Below are 16,402 nucleotides of genomic sequence, written 5' to 3'. Positions count from 1 at the left end.
ATCGATGGGTCTGACGGTGTGATTCGATCAGCTATAGTTCGAACGAACGACGGAGTGTACAAGAGACCAGTAGTGAAGCTCGCCCCAGTACTACCTGGAAAAGATGTTTTCGCGAGGGAAAACAGGGCCGGCGATATTGCGGCTGAGCTTAACAACTCAGAAATCAAATTGAATAGCGCTTCAAGGCCATTTCAAGCCTTGAAGCTAGAATAGTGTGACAAGCGAAATTTAATGCTACATTCTATCGAAGCCAAACGGATTTGTTCATTTTGTTCAACATTTATATTTAGCAACTATTATTAGTACACAATCGTCATTCATGAAGTAAAACTCAAACTCGAACTACCTCAACAACCAGCAAAACAATACTACGACTTAACAGTATTGCATCAGATTCTTTGCGATTGGATTGCGAATCAACCTCTTATTGATACAGAATATTCGACAAAACTTCTACATGGTTAACGAATTTCCCATGACATCAAATTTACACTGAAAAAGTGACGTTATGGAAAAGTGTTCACATTCTGTCGGCATCATTATCTACAACCAATCAACAGTTGAATTTGACATGTAAATCCACGTGACTAGCAGCATAAACGGAGCTTCAAAAACTACCAAAAATCAGTTGAAACTCGTTAATTTTGTCTTGTTAAATTGACATACAGTGCGTATTGAAGCACACTTTCTTGAGCGGTAATTTACTTGTTATCGTGTCTTGTTTCTGTAGATCATATTAGTGATTGTACAGTTTTAACTTTACTTTGACTTGTGAAAAGAGAATTAACTTTGATATTCTCAAAACTTTCCTTCTGAGGAACGAAGTTCCTAAGTAAGAGAAACTTTGTGCAAAGCATAAAGTCAGTTTCTCTTACTGGCTTTAACGAAGCCTAATCTAGTTCAACATTGGTGTTACTGAAACCAATAGAGAGACTTGCTAACATTAAAGTTATTATTCTTGTTCACTTATAGTTACAGTAATTCAGCCCCCTTCTGTAATCTTTGTAGCAGAAAGCTGAAACTTTGTAGAAGTATAGCCAATTCACAAGGCTACAATTTGTTGGAAATAGAATTCCTAAATTCGGTTTATAACTTGAGTTATTAACAAAACTCAACAAAAATTTGATTGTTTCAGTTTGAATTATTTTGTTATTCTGAGAGAAACAAGATCGTCATACAGCAAAGCTGAGCGATTAGTTATCAGAAGTAATTGAGCAACTAGTAATGCAACGGTAATCTACAGTATAGCGGATAATACAGTTCACAAAAGTTAACTGCAAAAACACAATATCCGGACAGATTTGAAACCGCTGAAATGAACTGGGCGGTGTAAAGTTTTCCTTGACTTTGATAGGAGAGCAGCCGTTACAGAGGGAATTTAAAACTTAATTTTTATGTGCAGTCCACATCTGAATATTTGGGTGCGCTAAAATAATAATTTCAAAGTTTGTACGCGTTCAGAGAATGATTTAAAAGTCAGATACAATTTAATTTTTTTTGCATGTTTCTAAGTAATTGGTATTGATAGGTATAAACTGGCTTCAGAGGATACGAAAACTTTAATCATATAGATAGACTTAAGCTTTTAGTTAGAACACAACATTGCGATAGCTATTGCATTTCTGGGTCTTTTGGCCGTTCTGAAAGTGATACCGGGGAGTCACACAAGCGATTCCTTATCGATAAAAATGAAAACGTAAATTGAATGAAAAAGAAGACGCATTGTTTCTTGGTAATCATACAAGGATCATTTATTATTTCTTTGGTTTCATACTAGGATCGTACTAAAAAATCAAGTATGGACAGAATGACATCATATATGAACCTTGTATGAAATCAATGAAACCCCAAGCCGGGAAGTGAACGTTCGAGAAACTCTTGACTTTCAAATGAGCACCAAAGTATTCTTGTTTCAAATTTGAACTTTGACTTCGGAGGCGTTCGCTTGAATTGAAACTTTTCGGAACTATAGTCTGTCCCATAAAGTTGAAATAAACAAACGTTCTAAAACGTCAAAAACAGGCAAGTGAGCATCAAATTGGTCATTTGAATGTTAACGTTTTTTCTATTAAGCTTCTATTCATCAATTTTTTCTACATGTTTTAAATTTGAACTTTGACCTTTGAACTCCAACCTGTAGCTTTTGAAACGTTCGCTTATTTCAACTTTATGGGACACGCTACAACTATAATTATACGCAAGTGCTATACTTACATGTGCATTGGGTGCTAGACATGGTCCCATCGAACACTCGTTCGCTTGCAGTTGTGGTTAGTGGACACGTTGTGTCATTCAGTTCCACCCTAATTGTTAAGGTGTACTCCACAGCGGGCGAAAGTCCAGTGATGTTGTAGGGCAGTGCAGAGGCAAGCTGGGCAGATCCAGCGATAGATGTCGGAGATGACACGCTGATTGTGAATGTGTCGAATCCGGTTCCAGTTAGGGTGTTCAGTTCCAGAGCATTTGTAAATTGGGTGAATGTTGCCGTGGGCTCAATTGGGGCTGAAATTTATTTAAAATGCTTTATAGAAAATCGATATATATTTTCTAAATTAATGTACATACCTATTTTGAGGTTTTTTTCGTTTAAGCAATTTTTTGATGTTCTGTTTTGAAAATTTTCATTAAAATGTCTTCTGCATTCTATTAAATGCTACAGTTTTTGTTGTTCGGTATTTTCAACCAATAATTATTTTGTAAATTTAACGATGACTAGTTAAAGTTAATTAAATTGAAAGAACAAAATCAGTTATTCTAAATATTTTGTCCTTTCTTGTAAATTATACGTTGAAAATGACCAGTTTTTTGCATACTTGTGCAGGCCTGGTAGTATATGACGTCACTTTTAATCTCTCCATTTTTGCAGTTGGCCCCGGCCGTCGTCAAAATTGACCGGAACCCAAGCGTATACTGGGTCCCGTTCGTCAACCCGCTTATTTGGATCGTGTCCGAGGAGCCGCTTCCCGCATCCGGCGTGGTTCCAGGGTTTGTTGCAGGCGTTGGGGTGACGCTGACAATTTCGAATTTGTCAATGAGTCCGTTTGTGACGTCAACGTTGGAACCAGCGATGTCTATTGTGGTGGTAGTCGACGATGCTGTAGCGACTGTTGGTTTTTCTGGTTCTAAAACAAACCACACACTCGGCTGATCAAGTTTTCAATATTTTAATAGTTTTAGTATATTGTTTATTCATAATTTAATTGCCAAAAAAACAATTTCTTAAAATATTTTGAACCGGTTCTGTTTTTTGGGGTGGTAGTGGAGGCGGTAGGGTTGGGCGTTGAATTGACTTCCAAAAATCCCCCAATTTAAACCCCCTCGAGCTACTACCCGCCACCCGCCCCCTTCACTCATTTCGTCCCTGAAACTGTAACAATGTTTTTAGGGAAAACTTAAGGACAAAAATTTGCGAGATAATAATTAATACTCACGGGTGCAAACATCAACAATAGAAGCCGCAGCTGCGCTTGTCAGCCCCCCACATCCCGTTATATGTCCAAAAAAGGTCAAAGTGTACTTCGTTCCAGCAGTCGGCAAGCCAGTGATGTTGAAATCGGCATCCAGGGCCAAGTTTCCGTCCGAGTTTGTGCCTCCGACTGGTGCAGATGCCCCGAAGACGACGTTGTCCAGGTTACCCGGAGAAGTGGCCGCAAAGGCGCCTGATGATCCTTTGATTTCAATCGAAGCTTCAGTTTGGGAAAAAGACGTCACGGCTGATATGTCAGGAATATTGGGCTCTGAAAACGATTTCATTTGTATTAGAATTCTACAACATTTTTTCGAAACTTATTGTTTTTTGTACGGTGCGATAATATTTTCTAAATATTTGGTGCCGGAGACGAGGTGCCAGACCAAAATGATTTCTTATCAGATTGTTACAGACCGAAATAAACTCGGATCGTATGCAAGCGCGCTCAAAAAGTTTACTGCGCTTTAAGTGCTTCGAAATTGTCTCGGGCCAGACCCATTTGAGCTCGAAACGTTCTCTGACCAGAATCATATGCACTCGTGAGGACATTTTGACACGATCCTTCAAGCTACGACATCCTAATTTTTGTCCAAAAATTAAGAGCTTGTATAGCGTGGCAAGATTCCTCAGATTTTACAGCGAAGCTACATCGATACTTAATAATTTGTTCCACCTACTCTTTCTAATAACTACAGATGAGCTATCTAAAAAACTGCCCCTAAATTGTATCTGGAAAAAAAGAACAATTATTATCCCAACCGCACCTGTGCAAAAGGTGAAATCAACCTCCGAGAATTGAGCGGAATCTGATGAATTCTCAGTTCGGAAAGTGTAGTTGTACTCGGTTCCGGATGGACCAGACGTCACCAGTTGCTGGATGGGGGGAGAGGTGAAATTGACACTCTCGGAGGTGCATGCAACCGGCTTGCAATATCCAGTGTTCGTGTCGTAGATGCTGGATGTAACATGGACCCAGATGTCGGATGTGGTTCTGTTGGAATCCAGAACTATGTCGCCTGAAATTATAGATTTTATGGACCATTTTAGTATGAAAAATGAGCTAAACGCTGATCAGATCATTGCTGATTATAGTCTGTTTTTTTTTCTGAACATGTTTGATCATAATCTGAACTGGTCTGCATGCAAACGAGGCAAAAACAATGACGCGCATCTGTGAGAAACGATCTGAAGTCTGATCATGATCTATTATCGTCTGGATGAAGTCTAAATCATGGTTGATTAATGTTGGATGAAACCTAAACATTACTGGCTGTTCTCTCTATAAAGTACGATTATATGACTGATCATAATGAGAATAGGTCTGATTATTACAGTATAATTAAATCTGTGTACTTTGCATGTCCGTGAACAAAACTTTTCTCTTCATTATGGTCGAAATCTTTTTGATTTTTAGCATCTTCAACAATCTAGAAGTGGAGATTCACTTACATATCATCGCAAAGAGCCGGACCCAAATGGCAAAACTATTATTTTTGGGACTTGCAAATAATACCTTCCTAATGATAGTGTTACACTGCGCAAAAACGGGAGTTTGTTATGAAGGTGTTGCCTTCCAGAATAAAATAGTTTTCGGAACCCAGCGTTACCTGAATACAGGAAATTTTTCCATCAATTTTGCAATTGCCATGCAATGTTTCCCTGCAAGGATCTTTTGATGGTAATTTTTTGTTAGAAAATTTTCAACTGGCTACAAAGTTGGTATAAAATATCTGCGCTGTCATAAAGGAGGATATCTGCGCTGTCAAAATAGCTGCGCTGTCAATTAGGATATATATTGTTGGGCAGAGACTCTAGAGATCTGTGCGGAACGAAAGTCATCGGTAGAAATCAACAACTCTATAACTTATTCGTTATTTTTTCATTCATTATTGCTTGGTTTTTTTTAAAAATTTTTCTTTCTATTTATCTTTGCGACGCTTATTCAGTTTTTTTCATATGGTTACGTAATGTTTTTTAGCTCTTTATTATTTGACCATTACGTCTCGGCGATGAGAGTAAGTTTAAGTATATTTAGCTGTATTTATTTTTTATCAATTGAGGGATTGGAATTTTTTTTCTGACAATTTAAATATTATATGTGAATAAATTTGTGGTTCCATGAACAGTAGTAAATCTTCAAACTTTTGTGCACTCAATCTTGTTTCAAATGCTCTACCTACGGTGAAAACAAAATCAACTATCTTCACTTTGGGGAATAATTTCTTGCAATTTTTCCAGCCTAATCACAGCTTGTGTTGCATGATATTCAGGCTAGATAAAATGAATTGCGCACGGTTAAAACTGAAGAGCCCCGAATTTGAAGGTGAGAATGTAGTTTTCACGCTGTTCAAACTTGAAAGAAAAAAGTCCTGATATTTAGACCAAGCCAAGACGTACTGTACGAAAAATAACTACGAAATAAAATTACTACGTGCAATTGATTGGAGTCAAGTATTGAAAAATTATGTTTCATTTCGTTGTTTAAAAATGTTGGTAGTCATAAGAAGATCGTTTAAAAAAGCACACAAATGATAAACTTTTTCTTCATCTGATCCTGATTTGAAAAAACATAAAATTATATCTCATCATGATATGATTACAAGGAAATCACGTAGGTCGGCAAGCTTACCAAGTTTTTGTCCAACCCCACTTCTAGTGGGGGGGGGGAATTATATAGTCAAATGGTTTTTTTGTTCAGTCAAATTTGACCGATCGATATATTCATGGTAGAGAGCTGTAAGTGGTATGTTACGCACTGATTTTAGGATGTTCCTCATTGTGTTTTCTGAGGTTAATATTAGCAGTAAATAATGTGATTAATTGTCATTTTACAAGGACTTATTTTGATGTTTCAAAGTGCGGTTTTAGCGGATATATTTTGAATAAACTTAGCTAGTAGTAGCCTTTTACAGATTTTGCTGAGTTTTATTAGCAACTGATAGTCAGGCTGTTTCTACGGTGTTCTGGTGATCGTCATTTCCGCACGGCTTTGCCTTGAGTTGTATTGGTCCTTCGCAAATATTTACTGATCTTCAAGTTAGGCAATTTCCGGCTTTTGTACTTCTCTTGATGTTTGTTAAGTACAAATACAAGTTCCGTATTAGCACCTACTTTATCAGAATAATTACTTCACCAAGTACATAATCTCTCATGAAGTTATTTACTAATTATGCGAATTTATCTTCAAGAAATTCAAAAAAGTAAATATTGAGGCTTTTAGGCACTGGATATGTTTATCAGTAAACTGTCAATCTGCGGTTGTTTTTCATAAACATAAACAAATTAGGGGTTACAGGCCTAGATGAAAATATTGGCTATATATGGCCTTGAAACTAAATGAATATTAATTAATATAAAGCACTTAATTATGAATATTTTAGGGAATATCATCACGTAACTATGAGGGACGAAATAGGGGCGTGACACTACCGGACTTTATGAAAAATTTCCATGAAAATTTTACGGAAAGAACTGGGTTTTACAATTTTTCTATAAAACATAATCTGCACGAGTATGAGGATACACACATATTTTTGTTGGAGCCACCCAATTTATGTTTTCTTAGAAAAGAGTTTTTTGAACGAAAGCATTAAAGTTAAAGACAATTAAAGAATTTAAGAGAAATAATGTTTAAGTTAAGACAAGGTTAAAATAAAGAGGGTTAAGACAAGATCAAAGGCTTTGAAGGAACATTTGAGAGTTGAGAATGCGCTAATGTTGAGGAAAGAGTGAGGACATAAGATAAAGTTAGGGTTGAGAGAACGCGTTAAGATTAGCACTGAGAATAATCGTGGTTATTTCACTGAATAAAGGTTCTAAACTTTGAGAAAGAGTAGGAGAAGGATACTGGTTGAATGAATGGTTTAAAGCACTAGTTAATTTCTGGGATTGAAGCACTAGTTTGATGATGTAAAGCACTTATGATTAGAACTTAATGAGTGAAGGGATACTTAGTCAGTTAAAGGGTTAATACTTGTTGAACTATATAAGACTTTCATGAGCTCAAAGAATACTTTCCTCTCGGGGTTGAGCTTGGTTTTCTAGTTCATCGTCTGTGTTGAATCGGTCCATGGTGTTGATTGACATGGTAGAAGTTGCAGGCACGGAATTTCGTCGTTGTCGTTGGAGGGTTCCAAGTTCTTCTGGAGAGATGACTGTTGGTGGTTGCTTGAGTTGTTTGGCTATATTTGTAACTACTTCTGCTTTCAGATGTTTAGGTACTAAAACTACTGGGTTAAGCGGTACATTGGTTCCGTTAAGCTTCATGAAATTTGGCACCATTCGTCGTACAAAAGCTACTTTATGGTATAAATACATGAAGAGGATATGTAAGGCTAAGTTTCCAATAAAGACAATGATTGTCAGCGAGAGAGAAAGCTTGATTGGCCCGTAAGATTCAAATTTGCAAATTAGTGCTGGCTTGAATGATTTCATTTCAGTGGTAATGGGTTTTGCTATGTCGTCTAATGATTCTGTTGACAACTTTCGGTTGGAATAAATGAATTCTGTTTTGATTTTTTTCAGTAAATCAGGGTTGGCATCAGTGCTTGTTTCGTATTTTGGTAGATCGTTTATGTTTTGAACTGAGTCAATTAAATGTTCTAATGGATCAGGAAATTTAACACTGATTCTCTTTGCTGGAAGATACTGACAGCTTTGTAAATCAGCTCTGATTTTAATGTGATCACTGAGCATTGTGTGTCCACATTCTAATGTGATTAAACAGATGTTACAACTTTTATGAGGAATGTTGGTCTGTCGGTCATTCTCGTCCGTACCAATCTCACTAAGGGTAAAATCACTTGAAGCTGATGTAAGTAGTCATTTTCCGTATTCAAGGTTCTGTGCTTGTTCTGGGTTGGGTAACACAACCTTCTCTGTGTCACATACTTTCAATGCTGTAATGGCAAGATGAAATTTGAGGGTTGCTAGACACGAGGAGAATCCAAGGTGAGTTTCCATTGCCTCGTGACAATTTCGATATCGTGGCGATCCAAGGCAGTTGTCGTACTGGGATCTCGTCAGTACTGTTGTTTCCATCTGACCTTCTGAGATTGCTAAGTATTCTCCCTCTATCACCCATTGTAAGGCGTCTACAGAGTCCTTCTGGGGCATAGGGATTACATTTGCACGATAAACTTCAAAAACGGTCTGGATAGAGGCTAGGGGAATGGTTAGTGTCAGTAAAAGTCCGTCTCCTACTGTTTAAATCTCTTGTACTAATTTAGCATCGCAGTACGAAAGTATATCAGTCATGGGTATTGCCAAAGTTAGACGATCTGGTGCGTTCTTTTGGCTATCGTGGACTGCGTCAAGGATCTTTATCAACAATTTTTGAGGTACTAAAGAGATTGGAAGGCGTTTGTCAAGTAAAGTAGGAATTGCATTTATAACATTAATTCGGAAAGAGTATAAGGCTGCTCGATAACTTTTAATATCTGCATAGAGTGTAAGAAGTAATGATGCTGCTGTGTCAAAATTAAAGTTCAGTTGTTGTTGTGTTGATTGAATTTCCATGCAATTTGCTATTGCGTTCAGATTGTGGTCTACAATTGCGAATTGTTCCTCAACTAGTTTACAGTTTCTGTTCTGGTTTTCTTGCAATTCGTTTTGAACTTTATAAACCTTTGCAAATTCGTCAGCAACTAGAAGGAATTTCTCATCGGTTTGTGCGCCGATTTCCAAGAAGTAGTCGTTAAGGTTATTAAAACTGTTAGCTAGTCTCTCGATATTTTCAGCGTTTTGAGACGTTCGTTGGCATGAGCCGAAAATTCCTGTGATTCCACCCCATCCTCCGCTGCTCATTGCTATTTCTGGACCAAAGAGACCAATTCCAGCAACTGCGGCTGCTATAGCAAGCGGGCGGCTCTTTTCTGTCTGTTTCGGGGGTCCTCTTTGACTCTGGTGAGGAGTTTTTCGGTCTCATTGCGTAGTTTAAAGACTTCAAGCTCGGCTTCGATTGTTTCATTGAGGATTTTCGAGTAAAGCCAGTCAACATTGAAGACATCTGTCTGATTCCGATACGTGGTACTGTAAGTCATATTGCAAAATTCTGACTGTGTTATTCATTTCTTTGAGAGGTCAAGAAAGAGAGTCTCTACTTGTTGTCGTATCGTGAAATTGTAACGAGGAAACGGTACTAAAAATTCCGCGTTGATGAACTTCTCGGTGATTAAGATCTTTCCTTCCTTGTGAAAGAATATTGTTTAAGCCAGCGCTTCTTCTGTGTTGATCGGCGTCTCAAAAATGGAGCCGACAAGTACGAGATTCAATACAATTGTAAGTAACTATTTCGTGTTTCAATAATAACAACTATGTTTCAGGACAATTTTCTGCTGATGTGGCTCTTCTGGATGTTCAACTGGTTTCTATTTGGCCTTTCGGTGTTTATTTGCTCATTTGTTTAATGTACTCGGGCTTCAAGATCTAATTTGTTCAATTTGGCACTTGTTTATGTGGTGTTTTTTGTTTGTTTCAGGTGTACTCTGCTTTTATATCATATGTGTTTGTGTGTGTGTTTATTGATATTACTACTAAATATGGTGTTTAAACTTGTTAACATGTGGTTATTTGGTTGAGTGGGGGGTGTTTAATGATGGGGATAGTGGTTGTGGGGGGGTCGAATTGTGCAGTCTTTTCATGTTTTTTCGAGTTTTTCAGATTATTCTGATACTAAATATGTGCTTTAATATTTTTGTCGGCCCGAATAATATCACTCTGGGGTCCTGCAGCAACGGTACCAGGTATGTGGCAAAGAACTGGGTTCACTGGTCTTGTTTGTTGCACCCAGAGTGTAATATCAATATTAGTACAGCCGTAGTTAATAGGTTAGAAGATGGAGGAGATGGATGGGACTGGGACGTAATATTATTATTAGTATTCATATTATTATTCATATTATTCGGGATTGTTGGGATGTGGAGAAGGAGAAGGAGGGGAAGATGTATGGGGAGAAGGAGGGAGAGTGGAGAGATTGAAGATCAAGAGGATGAGGGAGGAGTTGAAATGGAGGAGACAGCACTATAACTAGTTATTTATATTTATTTATATAATTTATTGACTGACTTGTAGTTGTAGTTTTGGTTAGCTTTCCTTAATATACTGACTAATTATTGTACTTGGTGCTATTAATATTTAATAACGTAATATTAATATCATAGTAATTAGTATATATCAAGTTTGTTTTGTGGGGGGAATTGAGGGTACAAGTAGGGGATAAAAGGAAGAATTAGTAAGGCGTAGTGAATAAGTAAATGTTAGTAAAGGGTGTAATTGTGTGTTCAGGGTGGCGTTGTGTGTTTTACGGCATGTGTTATGAGCAATTAGTGATCGTTGTGGCATGGTATTTAAAAGTCCTTGGCATTTATTGCATAATTTGTTCTGTTTGTGTGTTTTCGTTCCTGTGATTGTTCATTTTTGACTCAACACTTTAACGCTTTGCTCGCTTAATAACTAGTTTGACTCAATGTTTGAATTTTCAGATTGTTCTTGTTAATCGTAGATGTTGCCCAGTATGAAGATTTTCTGGCTTTCTTGCGAAGCAAGTCGTTGTCTCAATCTGAATGGGTGTATCCATCATTTGTTCGAACGTCTGAGGAGAGGCGAGCTTATCGGGACAAAGCAGAACATATGGTACTGGGAATAAAGAATGTGGGGACGTCTGAATTGGCCGTAAATTGAGAAATTTCGATGTACAAGGTGGAAGCGAAGGTAGGCAGCGAAATGCAAATTCAGGAGCAGGAAATTCCTACTCAGCAGATGGTGTCTCAGGAGTTGGCTTCTCTACATGTCGGGTTCAGTGCGTCTGCAAAGCACATTACTCGTGTGAGATCACAAATCGATCGCCTAAAAGCTGCTGGGTTTTTCTTTCCACGCTCGATGAGTGGATTGCAGGCCGCTGTTGAAAGGTAATTGCATATGTGTATAATAATTATGTATATTTTTATGCAGTTTTCTTTAGTTTATTATGTATGTTAATAATTGTGAAGTGGTTTTTGCTTGTTATTTAGAGCCAGTCGTGAATGTGTGCCATGTTTCGTGAAGACGATGCACGGCAAAGAGGTGTATTGCACTCTTTTCCGTGCTAATCTTCGTGCAAACGTGTGTGCCGTATTGGGGTACGAGTTCTACAATGACATTTACGATGAGTTTGTGGACGTAGTGTCATTTAAAACTCCAAAGTGGCTTGGTGCGGCTGGTGTGAGGGCCGACGTTGGTGGTGTGTGTGCTCTCAGTGCTCTCTACTACACATTAACTGGTCGGAAGTCAGGTATTTGTTGTATTTTATCGCAATTTTCAGTAGGTTTAGGACTCTAATTCACATTTAGTCAATGTATTGCAGACAAGAAGGTTCCCAAGCATAATGTTCGTGCTCTAGGCTTGGCTATTGTGGCCAAGATGCGTTCGCCTGGTTTCTCTGAGCTTGTGAACGACCAGTTAGGGTACTTTGTGTCGGAGTATGAGATTGCTGAGAGTGAAGACAAAGGGTCGTTGGCCGAGTTCTGGGTAAAGTTTCATTCAATACGTGGTAATTCCTGTATGAGCATGTGTAGGTAGAAATAATTGGGGGTGTTGCTGTTTAGTTTGTCGGTATGGCGTATTTCCTCGGATGCAACGACAATATCTATTGGCAGTATAATGAGGAAATGGGGGGCTTCTGGGTATGTTACAGGCATTCTATCAATGCGAAGACCACCGCTCCTGCTGTACTGATCAGTGCATCGGGAAATTCATCGACAATGAATATCGGTACCACTGTGAGCCAATCGTGGAATTTCCAAAATGAGTATTTAATTGTTTTTGTGCAGAAATTATCAAATTTTTGTGCAAGTTTGAGACATTTTGTTCATTTTAATGGCATTTAAACAGATTGGATGATGCTGAGCGGTACGTGACTCGTTCTACTAGGAAAAGGGGTCAAACCGGTCAAAATACTAGTGGTGGTGGTACTGTGGGTGAGGATAGCGCCGATGAAAATTGACTAGTGTCGGTGCAATTGTATTCATCATGTAGATTAGTTTCATTTATAGGTGAGTTTTTACTTGTTATTTGTCTATTGTAATCTTGATAATTGGTTTTTTCCGTTGGAACTAAGACCTGTAGTGTGTGTGAGCATGTGGTAACAATTTTATTGCGATGTGTGAATTTATAATGTCATATTTGTGAAAGTGCAAGTATGGTGATACAATGACTTTTTTTCATTCTTGAGAATTAACTTTACTTTACTTGTGAAATAATGGTTATAGACTGGTTCTAAGGTTTCTAGGTACTTGTCCTGGTTGTTAGCAGCGCTTGTGTGTTGTTTGAACTGGTTTGGAAGAGTATTTGGTACTAATTTTCACATCTAATTTTTTCGTAATTTTGGTCATTTTTCCACATCAGGGCTGGTGTTACATGTATGTGAATTTTTCAATTTTTATTGAAGTTTGAGCAAATTTTTTGGCTTGGCCCACTTGGTAGACATCGGTGGGGAACTACTATGCTGTAAATTCAGGTTTTGGGGCACTTTTTGGTCAACATTTCTACTAATGGATGAGAGCACGAAAAATGCGAATTTTCGAGGGCTCCAGCGTCACTCAATTTTTAAGTTGCTTCAATCGGGCTTAAAATTGGCAGGTCGCTTCAGTGGCTCAACAAAAGTTGCAGCGCAAAAATTTGGCGCTATTTGAGCATTTTTTGCAAAGCTATGACTGTTTTTGTGATCTGAACCTGGCTAATTTTGAATCATCAAATTTTGGTCTGAATAAGTCGTTACTGTTCATACATTATCGGTATTGAATGGTTAAAATGGTACTGTCTATGCTTGACACTAATGTATTTTACTGAATTATAGGTTTTGAGGCTATTTATCGGGTCAGAACCTTGATTTTTAGGTCCAAATTGCTAATTTTCAGTCATGATTTTTCCACTATTCGAGCTTATTTAAGACATGTGTCGGTCTGGTGATGCTCTAGTGACCTAAATCGGGTGCTAACTGTTAGTACTGATATCTGTGGCTATCAGGGGTAGCATTTTGGTAGCTTTGGAAGTGTTTAACTTGAGTTTTGTGCCTGTTTTTCTGTGAAGTTTACTAGATATTTACGTGAGGTGCGTCATGTTTGGTGCATAAGTTGACATAGGTTGGAGATGATTGATTTTTGACGGTAACTGAGTGTCATACTCGTGAGTACTTTGTTGGTGGCAGCTATTGGTCCAGTTTGATGCATGGTTTGAGGTCATTGTGTTGAGTTTTTCACATTTAAATTTGGACTAAATTTGATCAAATATGTGCAATTTTCAATTCTTTTTTACTTTTGTCGGCATTTATAAATTTCTGTGCAATTGTATTGGTTTATTAGTCTGAGACAACTACTAGGGAGACTGAATATTGGATTTGGGCTCATAAATCGGCTATTTGATACTATTTTTCTGGCTCTACTTTGACTAATATGAGAAGAGTTTAGTAGGCTTCAGTTTTTTGCTGTTTTTCAACATTTTACTTAACAATTTTCAATATTTTTATTATGGGCGTGTAGAACTTGAGCATTCAAATGTTTTAAGCTAATAATATTGGGTTTTCAATCATTATTTTGGATTTTATGAACATGTTCGTAAATTTTCTAAAAGTCTCCAAAATTGAGGGCCCCAGCGTCACTCAATTTTTAAAATGCTTCGATTGAGCTTAAAATTGGTGAATCGCTTTATCGGCTCAAAAAATCCGCGCACAAATTTGGACAGTTTCAACTATTTTTTCACGAGTTATAACATTTTTGCTGCAGTGACCCTGGGTTTTTTGAAAAGGCTCAGATAAGGGATAGGTTATTGGCTATGAGGCTATAAAAAACTTGTTCAAAATGAATGATATTGCTATGGTTAGACTGCTCATGAGTATGGCTAACTGAATTAACAATAATTTGGGGCATATTTGGGTATTAAGATGATTTTTTGGTCACTTTTTTCAGAAATTACTCTCGATTTTTTGTGATTTTTGTTACTTTGGCAGTCTTTTCTCAGCTTGTATTGGCACTAGGGGGCTGGGAGTGCATATTCTGAGAGATATGGGTGTGGTAGTGCTGATAGTGCAGTTAATTGCTGTCAGAAGTTAATAATTTTGACTTGAGTGGCAAATAATTGTGGCAATAATCTGACAAAATTGTGACAATTTCAGAGTTTATTTGGGTTTAAGTCTTCATGGTTGATACTAGGATGAGCTGGGACTGGTTTTTATTGTACTACAAGGCTAGTAGGGGGTTGCACTAGGGTTGTAGGGGGTATAGGTGGCTTTAATTGGGTCAGGTGGGAAATAAAACAACAAAATATTTGAAGCGGTGGATTGAAGCTGAAGCGCATTTTTTGTTTTTTTTGCCATTTTTCAACATACCCTTGGAAATATTGGATTTTTATGGTTGTTTGAGATTGCATCATGCGGGTGGCAGCTAGTAGTGGCTGCTAGAGGCATTTGGGACAGTATTTGGGTAATTTATTGGGTATAATTTACACTACATTTTAATCAATTTTAACCACTTTGGTAGGGTTCGGTATTTTTGTCATAACTCAACTTTTATTGATGTTTGACGGGATGTTTGGGTACTGGGACGTGAGCAGTAGGATGGTCTAGGGCTATAAAATAGGTCAATTGGAGGTTTTTTGTAGGAGTTATGATTGAATTTGTGCGGATTCGAAAAGTGTCAAAATTCGGGAGCTCCAGCGTCACTCGATTTTTAAAGTTCTTCAAATCGCTTCAAAATTTGCATGTCGGTTTCTAGTCTTGAAAAATGCTGCAGCTCAAACGTTTGAGATTATCGGAGCATTTTTGAAAAGTTTATGACTGTTTTTCTGAAGTGAGCCTAGGATTTTTGGAAGGGTCAATTTTAGGCTAAGTTTTTGGTACCTAGAACGGGTCGACAGGTGTTAATTATAGCTGGTGTCGCTTCTACTGGATAAGGGCTTTTCAGAACAGTAGGTTAATCCAGGTTTGGACAGGTAGTTCTTGAGATATATCAAAATAACCTGGATTTGAGGTCGAATTTTTTCGAATTTTGGGCGATTTTTGAGATTAGGGCTAAGTTGCTCAGGCTTGTTGGGCTTTTGGGGCAAATAGAGGGTACTGCTGGACTGTAATGGGTCTGTACATGCTGGTGGATGTAGATGGTTATGGGTAGAGGGTCGAAGACTTGACATATAAGCTCAAACATGATGTTAAAATCTAATTTATCATAGCCACTGGCGAGTTTAGGAAGACTTAAGTGTGAAATTCCTGCATCTATTAATATTTCTCTCAGTTCATAGAGACTTGCTAATACAGATTCGTATGTGGGTTTGTGGTAGTACCTAAATTTGGTGACTAAATTGAAGATATAACGTTCGAAAATGGGGTCAAAGTAGATTAAAACTGAGCAAATATCTGGTGGATATCTAAGTCTGATTGCACTTGGGGCTGCTGGGTACCAGCTTTTGACTTGTCTGGCTATTCCCTTTGCCATTGCAAGGTCTGCTGATATACAGTGTGCAAAAGAGTGTGGAGAGTATAAGATATCTGTTGGTGAACTTAGATATGTTGCATTTATTTCTTGGCTAAAATGGTTTAAGTTTTGATTTGAAGAGCCTGGTGAAGAGTTTTTTGTTTGAGATCTGGTCACTGGTTTATTTGCTGAACTTCTGGGCTTTTTCCCTGATTATTTTGCTATACTAGCTCTAACTTGATCTAATTTTGTCTCTCTAGTTGGTGTATTTGAGTGTTTTGATGCTTGTGCTGATTCTTTTATTGCTTCACGTTTTTCTTCTTGTTTCAATCTGGCATGTGCATTTTTCGGTATTGGACTGCCTGATCTTCTGACTTGGTTGGTTAGGTAAGGGTTTGATCTATCTTCATCATGCAACCGTATTTGTCTAGTCATTTTGAATCCACGTACATTTTTCCTTTGTTGATAATCAGGTGATTTGAAAGCACTTTTC

The 16,402-nt window shown here is 37.8% G+C and overlaps 1 protein-coding gene across 5 annotated transcripts in view; it reads right to left on the bottom strand.

Moving 5' to 3' along the window:
* LOC142345599 (uncharacterized) overlaps positions 1–16,402 on the bottom strand; it is a 306,540-nt gene that overhangs the window by 277,985 nt on the left and 12,153 nt on the right. For all 5 annotated transcript variants that reach the window (XM_075397728.1, XM_075397730.1, XM_075397731.1 and 2 more), the window contains 4 exons: positions 4,234–4,485; positions 3,432–3,737; positions 2,814–3,122; positions 2,215–2,502 (listed from right to left, as the gene is read on the bottom strand). In XM_075397728.1, coding sequence (XP_075253843.1) covers positions 2,215–2,502; positions 2,814–3,122; positions 3,432–3,737; positions 4,234–4,485 — 1,155 coding nt within the window. The remainder of the gene's footprint in view (positions 1–2,214; positions 2,503–2,813; positions 3,123–3,431; positions 3,738–4,233; positions 4,486–16,402) is intronic.

This window comes from Convolutriloba macropyga, chromosome 9 (assembly GCF_964194025.1).
Source record: "Convolutriloba macropyga chromosome 9, txConMacr16.3, whole genome shotgun sequence".
NCBI lineage: Eukaryota > Metazoa > Xenacoelomorpha > Acoela > Convolutidae > Convolutriloba > Convolutriloba macropyga.
This window is presented reverse-complemented; position numbering and strand designations above follow the sequence as displayed.